Source organism: Rhinolophus ferrumequinum, chromosome 4 (genome assembly GCF_004115265.2).
Source record: "Rhinolophus ferrumequinum isolate MPI-CBG mRhiFer1 chromosome 4, mRhiFer1_v1.p, whole genome shotgun sequence".
Lineage (NCBI taxonomy): Eukaryota > Metazoa > Chordata > Mammalia > Chiroptera > Rhinolophidae > Rhinolophus > Rhinolophus ferrumequinum.
This window is the reverse complement of record NC_046287.1, coordinates 8,538,208-8,550,682: the sequence shown is the minus strand read 5'-3', so window position 1 is coordinate 8,550,682 and position 12,475 is coordinate 8,538,208. Positions and strand designations below refer to the sequence as shown.

General features: G+C 36.9%; 1 protein-coding gene across 1 annotated transcript in view; it reads right to left on the bottom strand.

The window, feature by feature from the left end:
- The window catches only part of VWA8 (von Willebrand factor A domain containing 8), a 299,559-nt gene that overhangs the window by 117,108 nt on the left and 169,976 nt on the right, over positions 1-12,475 (bottom strand). Inside the window, exon 27 of the mRNA XM_033104113.1 lies at positions 1,148-1,256. Within this exon, the coding sequence (XP_032960004.1) occupies positions 1,148-1,256 (109 nt within the window). The remainder of the gene's footprint in view (positions 1-1,147; positions 1,257-12,475) is intronic.

The following is a 12,475-nucleotide window of genomic DNA, read 5'->3' as shown; positions in this document are numbered from 1 at the left end:
TGGTAAAAATAATTGAACAGAAACATAAGCAGAGGTATTAATTTAATCATGTTATTGAAATCAGTGCTGGGTACCTAGATAGGATATCCTGAAAGGGCTACATAGATACACTAAAATTTCAATGATGTGTATGCCCTACAGTCCTTAATTGATAGAAAAATGTTTGGGTTCGATATTGATTCCTGTGGCACCCATCTCCCCACACCCTGCCCCTTTCTATCTAGTCTGCATCTCAGGAGCCGGAAGACTAACAACTACATTCCTCATACTCCTTTGCAGCAAGTGTTCTGATGTGATTTAGATTGTGCCAACTAAATGCACTCTCATGCAATTTGGAAGGCAGAAGAGAAGGAGTGGCCATCGTCCTGTAGCTACAGCGAACAAGGAGTCTCTGACAAGTTATGAGCGGTCCGATTCTACACTCTACGGTGGGCATTGACGGACTACGGCCCACAGGTCAACTCTGACCCATTGCCTGCTTTTGTAAATAACATTTGACTGACCCATACCCACGCATTTGTTAGTGCATTGGCTAAGGCCGCTTTTGCGCTGCTATGGCAGAGCTGAGCAGTTGCGAAAGAATCCGAATGGCCACAAAGCCTGACATATTTACTCCGTGGCTCTTGACAGAAAAAGTTTTCTGATCCTGCGTTATTGGATAGCTCCCAGCAATGGGAGTGGTAGCAGAAGCAGAAGCAGAAGCACTGATCTTCACATTCAAAGTCCAGTGGTGGCCCCTTGGCTCCTGTCCATTCTAAGGATTTTATAAGCATCTAATTCCCCACAGTAAATCCCTTTCTGCTGAAAATACCTAGAGGGGTTTCTGTTGCAACTAGTGATTGATACTCCTTTCCTTTGCCTGTTTATATGAAGACAAACACCATGGAGTAAGTGTCCTAGGATAACACATAAAATAACTTGATTCTCTGCAATACAGTTTAGCTCTTAGGAATTCTACTGGCCATTAGCCTGTACCTACATTGGGTTTCTCAGAGGCCAGACTGGCTCTAAAGTTAGAGCTGGAGCTAAATCTATTCTAAAATAACATCAGACCAAGTCATTTCTGAGACTGTATGGATTTTCTCCAGTGAAGATACAGAAAAACCTGTAACATTCAATATTTTAACGAAGAAGTAATAATATCCACCTTCACATCTATACGACGAGTTTCTGCTGGACACAACAGTCTTTGCATTCCATTTCTTGACTGACCAATTGCCCAGTAGCCCAGGAATGTCTGCGCTGGCAGAGGCAACCTGTCAAGGACGGTTTGAAAAGTAAACATTTCTTCTTATTCCCGAGTCACAGGAAAACATAATTAGCCATCTATTATCAACCACACATGTAAATTTGAAGAATGTGTTACTTAGATGTTTCTTTATAGGCTGACTTTATTAAAAGACAGCCTATAAAACCATGTTTAGAATGTACTTTAAGAAGAAAAGATTCCACATTTCTAAAACTCAGAAGGAGGTAAAGCCTCATTCTGTTTTTACCTTAATGACAAATATAAGGTTTACATATTTTTTCCTTGAACTGATAAAATACTTAGTCATTTACCATCTAAATTCCTAGCAGAGTATAGAAAGGATTTAGGGGGGAAAATGGAGCAATCTATCAATTTTTTTGTATGTATAGTCTTTTAAATTTGGAATCAAATAATAAATAGTACATAATACTACCAGTCACATGTTTGTAAGTTGTACAGGGCAAGTTTCATAGACTATTTTAGCACTTTAATTTTATTTTTCACTTTGAATTGAAATATATATATATTTCACATAAAGGTGTCACTTAGTCTTGACCATACCACTAACCAAAACTAGAATCCAAAGAAATAGAGCATCACCAGCTCCCAGAAATCCCCTCAGGACCACTTTGGTCATTACCGCCACCAAGGGAGCTCCTATCCTGATCTCTCATGGATTTATGCTGTGTTTAGATTCCTTTTTCTTTAAATGACTTTTAAATAAGGGGACTTGCCAAAACATATGTGGCAATGCTAAAGTATAAAACCACACATTTTTTAGAATAAAGCCTTGGCTTTTTAATCTTACTATCTTTTCTTGGAATCTTTGAAAATAGAACCATTAATTTGTCCCTTAATTCATTATAATTTCTTATTCCATGATAAATTAAGGCAAAAAAAAAGATCCAGAGTTAAAAGTTCTTTAAAAATAATGCACATGTGGCTATAAATTGAAATGCATGCATGGAATGAGTTGGATGATCATTCAAAGAATACATATTTATATTTAGAAATCATTTTATTTTCAGTAAAAGCAGTCTGACACAGTATTTCCACATGCTTAATAAGACCATGTAAGGCTCAGACATTTTTTGCATAAAATAACAGTCAGGCATTCTGGTGGAATATGCGTTTTGGCCCTTTGAAATATTAATATTTAACACAAAATGAAAGACATTTAAATAAAATTTATATTGAAATTCTTTTAAGTCATCTGACATAACTCTTTCAAAAGGAAGTACCATGTTTCCCCAAAAATAAGACCTAGCCAGACCATCAGCTCTAATGCATCTTTTGGAGCAAAAATTAATATAAGACCCGGTCTTATATTTTAATATAAGACTGGGTATAATATAATACCGGGTTAATATAATATAATATAAATACTGGGTCATATAATATAAAATATAATATAATATAATATATTAATTTATATTAATTAATTTATTAATCTTATATTAAATTATCTTATTATTTATCTTATATTAATTTTTGCTCCAAAAGGCACATGAGACTTGATGGTCAGGCTAGGTCTTATTTTCAGGGAAACACAGTAGGTGCTTTTGTAGCTATCATCCAAAATACATTTTTTTTTTAAATTGAAGTTTATTGGGGTGACAATTGTTAGTAAAGTTACACAGATTTCAGGTGTACAATTCTGTATCACATCATCTATAAATCCCATTGTGTGTTCACCACCCAGAGTCAGTTCTCCTTCCATCACCATATATTTGACCCCCTTTACCCTCATCTACCATCTCCCTCCCCCCTTACCCTCTGGTCAAAATACATTTTAAGTACCTGGACAATTATTCTGATGGGTCACCCATTTCTATGCTTTCTACTGTAAATAAGGTGGGAGGGGCACTGAGTCAGGGGATTTACTATTATTGTGTTCTCTCTTTTAAACGTTATGAAGATACATTTCTGTGTCAACCATGCAGATCTTGAAAATATTTCCGAAACTGGGATCTCTCTCTCGTGTAGGAAATGAACTGCATTCGTCACTTGCTTTTGGACATTTACCAAAGGAGAATTAGGTCCTCAAATATCAAAGGAGAACAATGAAGGAAGGAGACACCTAACTTCATTCTAGCAGAGAAGACATAGTACAATAGAATGCAGGAGACTGGGGTTCTAGTTCTAGTTCTTTTATTAACTAACTCTGCAGACTTACGAGGGGAAAAGTCAGCTATTTTCTGTGAGTGTTAACATCTTCCTTTGTGAAATCAAGGGGAAGGTTCCTTACAGTGTGGGGAGTCTCTGTTGATCACTGTAGTGAATTAAGAGAAGATCCAATAGTCTTGCACTACCTTGGTGCTCTAGAGTGAAAATAATCAGAATGAAAATATCTACACCTACCAATAGAGTAGGCGTCCTGAGAGACAGGTATGTTTTATTAAAAGCTCATACAAAGAAGCTCGAACTACATCCCATTCTTTGAAGACAACAAAAACAGTGACATAGCTTGAAATCTAACTATGTTTCTTAACAGTGGAGAATTGCTTAATAAAAAAACGATCGTTGGTTGATAGGCTGATATGTAGCCTAAAAATGGATCTAATATATCCTTTAATAATCATAAAAATATCATACAGATGCTAAAAAAAGAAAACCCCCTTCATCCATTTGAGAAAAAGTACCTTTACCCAACATCTAGTTTTTACTGACAATTTCAGGAATATTCATGAAATCTGGTTTGAACTTGCCAACTCATTCTAAATAATAGTCATGGAAATGACTATTATTTCCATGACTATCCATCTTAAAATAGCACTAGCTGATTGGCAGGGTATGGGAAGGCCCTTCAGGTACCCCATCTAGAATCTATTCTAGAAGCACATAACTAGATGCTGTATATGGGCCGTCACAACTACAACTGAAAGACACACATACAGGTTCTGGAGTTGCACAATCAAACTGACTCAATCCAGCTCCCTGGTAACATGACGTGCTGTTTCTAGACATTTCCTGTGGCCTCCAGGCTGGCCAACTGAAGTAAACCAAAGCCCCTCATTAATTTTCCACTACTAAGCCCTCCCAATAAGCAGTGGAAAGATTTAGTGGTTACTAACTCTCTCCACTTCAGTAAGTTAGTAGTCAGGGGAAAAGAGAAGTAGTAAAATTGGATGTGTGAGTAAGCTTTGAATTTGAAGCATAATCAACAATAATTTGGGAGGAACTCTAAACTCTAAAGCCAGTTAACAAAAGGTCTTAATATTCCATTATTAAAATGTGTCATCCCACTCTGACCAGACTTAAGTTGTTATACCTGGTTTGACTGAAACAACAACGGTATTTTCCATGGTTTTAAGATCCTGTCACTTGTGTTGTTTAACTCTGTTAAAGTCCTAGCAGGAATGATGTCTACATTTAATTTTATGGGGGAGGATGAATTGAAGGCCTATAAATAGCACTACATTTTATCTTCAATGTCATTCATGAATTTATGTTTTTTAAAACAATGAAGTGTTTCAATTCATATGTTGTGATGTTTCTTAATCCTTTTTGGAAGTATTAACAAAGATCTGGAAGTAAAAGTTTTAACTAAAAGCAAGGTGGATATCAAAATTATGACACAGGTCAAATTACGGTACTTGAGCAAGTTACAGAAAGGAAAAAGAGGGCTTTTTTTTTCTAAGCATGCATATAATTCCTAACATGATGAACAGTGACACCAAAGTCAAGTAATATAGTCTGAATGACATGCAAGAGATTTGTCTAAGATTGTTTCCACAACGAGGTGAGCTGGGGTTTTTAAGAGTACGTTCTGGCAAATTTCTGCCTTCTCTGAACATTTGCCAGTACTATTTCTGGAGTATGAGAGAAACACATGAAAAAGATTTGGATCTTTCTAGGGCATTATGTAATTGGAAGTTGTTAACATACCTATAATCAACAATTCCTAAAACATTTCCTTACCGCAAGAACTACTCGTTCTCATGGGAATCATGGAACCCTTCAGGGTAGTTCCACAGACTCAAAAATTCACCAGTTACTACCATCTTTGAGAATAAAAAGAACAAGTCCGAAGTGAGCAGGCCTCATTCCTGCCTAATGTTTTAGATGTAACCTCTGGTACAAATTCGGCTGGGTTGTCCAGCTGAGTTTACTGGAGGCTGCATAGGGTAACCCTACAAGTATTCCCACCTTTAGCTCTTACCCCTTCCTCTTGCTCTCCAGACAATTTATGCCACTTCCAGCTGTTACTGGCTGCTCCTGAACATGCTGTGCATTTTCATGCTTCCATGAGGCCACTACTTCTGTCTAGAATTCCTTTTCGCTATTGCAGCTTTGATGAAACCCTTCTCATTCTTTAGGCCCAATTCAAATATCACTTCCCCTTGCGTTCCTCTCCCGTATTCTTGCTGGGCAGAATAATTCTCTTGCTTTTCTGGGTCTCCATGTAAATTTGCACTCTCAGGATAGAGTTCTGTAGAATTTGCAATTTTCACATTTAAGACCCGATAGAGAATAGAAGTTTGGACAGCAAGTTTGTCAGTGAATCTATGAAATTCCTCACAAATATTTTTACTTAAAATACAATGAAAACACCAGCATGTTGAACAGAAAATAGAAAAGCCCCTTTATACACTTCGAATGAATAATAACAGGTCCTTTTATTCCCAGTTATCCTCCCTTGGTTAGTAGACCCTTCTGAACCACCCTTCCCTATAATCCCATATGTTGCTGGTAAATTAATTTTGCTGCAAATGATACGCACACAATGAGAACGAGTATGTGTTTTTTCCTTTCTGTGCTTGGCTCTACACTGAGACATGATGGCTTTCACTTTATAACTTAGACTTGAGCACCTCTGCCATCTAGGTCCTGCCGAGGTCACAGAAATGAAGAGTATAATATGGATGCGTGAAATGGAAAAAGGTTTGGGGAAACTTGCTCTTTTGGGCTGACACTTCTCAGATGGGCTCCCCAGTATCCGGAATGACACTGCGCAGTCCGAATGCGGCTGCCCAGCGTCACTCCGTGCACAGCAGACATTGTCAGCTTGCTCCGCGCATCTTTGGTTTTCCTCCTCCTCATAGAAGTTGCCCGATTACAGTTCTGGGGCGTCATTTCCTTTTCCTCATCTTCAAGTTTCACTGTAAAAACTTCTCTTTTTCTGCCATCTGCTTTACCACCCATATCTAAGTCGTTTTGAATCTTAAATTCTTTCCTTTTTAAATTATCCACATCTAAAATGAGTGGAACTAAAACTCTTCCAGTTGGATGTTTTTCCCAGAAAATAAAATCAAACAAACATCCGTCCTGTATTTCCCACAAGAAGGATTCATAAGACGAGATAACTCGACTGTGAATGGAGTTTTGAATGTAACATTTGCCTAACAAGGCTGGTAAATTTACATGTTGTCCGAACCAGATTGTTCATTCATGGAGGGTATGGCTTACACCTTACTCCTTTGAATCTCTGGTGCTCAGAATCCATTGATTCTGCCACCTAAATCTCTCTCACTGGCGTCCCTCTTTTTCATTCCCATTGTTACAATGTAAGCACTCTTTGTTTGTCACCTGGATTACTGCAGCTGCCTCCCAACAGGTCTTCCAGCCTTTCAGTTTCTTACCTTTAGAAAATCAACAACGGTCTTTCTAAATTATGAATCGAACTATGCTACTCTTTGGCTTAAATTTTTTCTAGGATTAACCCGAAGCTTCTCTCCCTTTTAGCCTCACCACACAGCTTGCCCTCACTTAACCCTTAATTTTAGTCTCTAAACTACTTGCAGTTTCCAAAATGCCCCAGGCCCTTTTTAAACTCTCTGCTTGAAGAGTGTTTCTCTTCCTTTGTTTGCCTGGAGAAGCCCTCTTAATCCTTGAAAGATTTCAGCTTGGTTATCTCCCTGACTTTCCCCCTGGGCAGAAGGCAGCCATCCTCCATCTTTGCTCTGTCTTGTGTGGCTTTAACATAAGTCACTCTTTACTTGATTGAGTGCTTTCCCAATTAGCAGTGACCTCCTTGAAGGTAGGTACTGAGCCTTCCTCACCCTTACATTTTTGACTCCCCACCTGGTGTTTACCACTAAGGGCTCAGTGGGGTTTGTTAAATGAGTGAATGCTCAGTTACTCTAGAACTGCCGACATCTTCACCTGCTTGTCCCTCATCTCAAGGGTAAGTTCAAAACACCACGGCAAAGCTTCCCATTGCGTCTTGACTACATGACTGTCAGCAAATGACGCAGTCTACTTTGCAGGTGAATTTGGAAATTAGCTCTAGGTGGGGCTAGGTGACAGTCTTTCACAAAGTATCACAAATGCTTAAAGGATCAAGGCTAAGTCTGTGTGACTGCTTAAGATGAGTATATAAGATTCATAGATCTTGATATTTTCTATGCATATTGGGTGTGCTTTTTCTGCACCCCCATTAAAGGGGCTGAAAGCAAACAAAATGGCCATTATGCTACTTCATAACATACCAAAAGAACACAGGGCAAAGACTATGAAACCATAAAACCCAGCACCACCTTTCTGTTCATAATAATTCTGAAATGTCGTTATGTAAATCCTCTTATTTTTGAAAACCAAGAGCTCTTTTATGAAGTAAAAGTAAATCATCATTGTACACCTTAGAACTCCATAATCAACACTGAACTCATTTCTGAAAACTGAGACAACAAAAACAAAAAACAACAAAACCAGAAAATTAAGTCTACAAAAAGAAAATTATAGCATATAATAGTTTGGAAAATGGAAGGAGAGGAACAAATCTTTTCATTTAAAGGGACAAACAGTAAACTGATGACCATTCCTATTTTCAAAGATTAAATCTAATGAAATTACTCCAAAGAGAGGTCCTGGTTGGGGAAGTCTTTGGTGCCTCTGTACTTTGAAGATCCCATAGTTGATCTTGGGCAGAGGAGAAGCAGTTGCGATTGATGTTCCAATTATACAGGATAAGTTTTTAACATATAAAACGAATTCTAGATGGATATCCTTTCAAAGACACGTTCAATATAGATGCTGATATCCTGTCTGCACATATGCACACCTGGCACTACTCTAAAGAGAAAGACCAATACTGAACATGACCGTGTAACACACACTGCAAGGAGGTATTAACAATGTCAGCTACCTTCACTGGTAGCTGGATTCTATTAAAATACACTTGTGAGACTGGCTGAGAGAGTAATGAATGGTTACTGATGTAAGAGAGAAGAACGACTACGTATTCAAGCTTCCCAGTTCAATCAGGGACAGCGAAACACAGTATCTATGAGTTGGAAAACCGTTAAAGACTATTTAATCCAGGGTACTGAGTTTGAATCCCCTTGAGTACCTTTTCAACAAGGTTTGTCTAGACCCGTCTGAACCTAGTCTATAGAAGGTACACTCTTCCTCTCCCTCAGGTACTCCATTCCATCTCTGAACACAGGCGCTCTTGGCTCCAAGATGGAGGCCAACTCTCCCTGAGTTGTAATGACTTCGAAGGACTCACAGGTGCACAGGAAATGCACAGTGATTTATAATTCCTCTGCTAAAGCTGACTATATGAATGAGTGTGATTTTTAAGAATGGTAGTGCTAAGTAAAGGATTCTATGTAGGATATGTTTAAAAACAAATTGTTCTATTCATTTTGAAGAATTTGTGAACGTCGCCAATTTTGATTTTTCAAAAAGTAAATCGTTATTGCAAGAGAAAAGACTTAGAATTTGCATCTCATAAAAAGGACGCTCTTATTTACTTCTGGAATCAATGACAAATGGCATTAATTTGAAGGAAACATTGGGTTTCCTTAACGTAAAAGTTATATGTATATTTTGCATGATATAAGGTTCTTTGGAAAACACAATAATGCTGCAAAAAATAGAAGGCAGCAGGAAAAGAGGAGGACCAAACATGAAATGGATGGACTCAACTAAAAAAGCCATAGGCTGAGGCTGAGTCTACAGGAGCTGGGCAGGGCTGATAAAGATGGGGTACTGTGGACATCACTCATTCATTAGGGTCACCAGTCGAGGAGTCGGAGTTGACTCAATAGCACATAACATATGTGACCCAAAATGGTAGGAAATGCAATTTGAAAAACAACTCTAAAGTTTCCATTATCTTTAAAATCTTGCAATCCAGTGGTTGAATCCCTTATCCTGTTGTTTATTAGTTATATAATTTAAGTTATTTAACGTCTCCTGAATTTCAGTTTCTTTGTCTGTAAAATAGAAACACACACACACTCCTACACCTAATAGATAATAAAACTGGGCAAAAAAATACTTGCTTAATAGAAAAAATAGAATTGTAGAATAGATTGAGTGAATGAATACATGTAAAGTGCTTAGAGCACTTAGTAAGTACTCGACAAATATGAACTGTTTTTATATTTGCTGCTTTAAAAATGTGCTGTCTAGGGTGGCCGGATGGCTCAGCTGGTTAGAGCATGAGCTCTTAATTACATGGTTGCCAGTTCAATTCCCGCATGGGATGGTGGGCTGCACCACCTGAAACTAAAAGGTTGAAAATGGCGACTGGACTTGGAGTTGAGCTGCGCCCTCCACAACAAGATTGAAGGACAACAAATTGGAGCTGATGAGCCCTGGAGAAACACACTGTTCCCCAATATTCCCCAATAAAAGATTTTAAAAAAAAAATGCTCTCTACCCTTAGCTGATATGTCTGCTGATGCACAAACTTATATTGTGCTGAAATGCCACAGAAACGCGTGTTTAACTTCATTTCCTGTATACCACCGGTAAGGGTGCCAACCTTCTACCCTTAGAGTAGGCACTGCAGTGTGGGATAGGCTTTGCTGGACTGGAGGCAAAAGTCTCAAGAAATAGCAATTTCAGAACAGTTCACTACTTTACAATTTTCATTTTATTTAAATACGAAAAACAAAATGAAAAATTCCAGTGCCCAGATAGTCGGTGGACATTTAAAAAACAAAACATAGAAAATAATACACATGTTAGACTATTAAAATGGTACAGAAAGTGAGGCCTCCTCTTCCCTTTCTAGGGTCTCTCAAAGGCAATTACTATCAACAGCTACTACTGTGTTTTTAAATTGTTTAAAATGTTAACCAACTAAAAAATGTAATAAAAATATTTGCTAATATGTCCTTAGACTTTGTTAATTCAAATTGACCATATTTTGCCTGAAAAATGAAATTTAAAAAATTTAAATAAAGTATGTGAAATCAGAGAGAGAATACAGACATCAACAGGACATCTGAGGAGTAATTATAAGACGCTTATAGGGCTTCTTCAGCTATGGGACCCTTTTAAAGTTTCACATAAGAGTTGTTTTTTGACGTGCAGTCCATCTGGCAACAGCATTTTTATGTCTGAAAGGGACAATGAAATTTAAACATATGCATAAAGATACAAAATGTTGATAATGTTTTTATTCCTTAGGAGAGCACCCTTTATGCTTTATGAATTTGTTCATTATGTTTATAATAAATATCTTAAGCTTAAAATCTCAAGAAACAAGAAGAATGGAGAAAAAAGTGGGTTTGGGGAGGAGTGTCATACATTGTAGGAGTGTTCAAATTTAATTAATTACAGATACTTTTCAACAAAGAAGCTTGGGAATGAAGTGTTCTGTTTTGTTTGTTTGTTTTTTTAAAACAAAAACCCTTTTCAGGAACATGTCTCTTCTATCAAGAAGAAAAACTCAAACAAACAAACAAACAAACAAAAAAAACAAACAAAACCTAGAAATAATTCTCAGTGCACGAATGACCACAGAATCACAGCATAAGATCTAGAAGGATTCAATAAAGGTTATCACCAGATGGTGGGATTATAGGTGTTTTAATTTTCTTTTTGTTAATTTAACTTTAAAAATAAATGAAACATCATTGTTCTTCTAGTAAATATTCATCACAAAGAAATCCTACATGTTAAAACTTTTTAATTTACTCAAAGTCTTTACTTGATTGATACAAATAAATGATGGGTAGATTGTGGCTAGTTCTCCAGTGACAAATAGCCAATAAATGTTTTGGGGAAAAGAATAAATTGGTTTAAGAATAAACTAAGCAGCATTAAAAAAGAAACCAACAGAACTGAGCACAAAGAATTTGGAGTAAGAAGGATGATCATTTAGATATTGTATAGACATGTGTGACTCCTAGGGAAGGCAGGGAGAGAGAAAACACATGAAGACAACCTCAGAAGATAGAAATAATTTGTCTATATGTTTGAGTTATTTAAAAATGACCACAACCTTTGAGAAGATTGCATAAATTGCTTTTGTGCTCCAAATAAGGAAGAAATGAGAGCGAGCTAGTATGCTTTTTAAAAATGGTAGCCAAATTAAGTTTTCTAGAGTTTTTATTTTCCTAAATGAATTACCTTGTGTTTTACTTCATGATTCTTCATTATGTCAAAGAGAGAGACAGAGAGAAAGAGAGAGAACCAGAGAGACAGAGAGAGACAGAGAGACAGAGAGAGAGAGACAGAGACAGAGAGAGAAAGGGAGGAAAGCTTAATTGGGAATGAAGAGATCTCTGAAATGATCTTTGTGGTGCCAATTGGCCGTATTAATCCACGTTCTGATGTTTCATTGTGAGACATGGCTACACCCCCCAAATCTGAATCTATCTGAGCTCTCTAAAGAATAATTTGTGTATTACAGATGTATGACATCATGGTCAATAATGTTTTCCAAGTAGATTACCTAAAAATCCCAAGGCCATTTTAAATCAAAACTATTGGTAATTTTTAGTATTCAAAGAATAACTCTGATACAGAAACTGCCTACAATCTGCATATCAATCTGTTTAGAATTGGAATTGATGGCACATATATTACAGTTCTGCCCCATTAGCTTTCTAACCTTAGCGAAGTGATGTAACCTCCCCGTGCCTCCAATTCCTTACCCACAAAATGAAATAATAATAATATTATATGCGTGATAGTTTTGTGACGAGGATTATTAAATTCATATAAAGAGTGTTTGGAAATGTGCATCACAAATAGTTACCTATAAGTGTTTATATTACCATTATTATCGTTATTAATTAGTATATTTAGAGGTAGAGTATTTATATTCCATTAGTGAATTTATAAAGGGACAAGTCTCTCATCTTTAGAACTGTCAGGTAGAGGGTGGCATAGAAATTTAAAATAAGATATCATATAAGTCACTTAAAAATGGAGTTAGAAAACAACGGATGTTTTTCTTCCTTTAAACCAATGTTTCCCCAGCATATTAGAGTTCATAAATTACTCTGAAACACACTTATAAATTTGGAAGAAACAATGTAC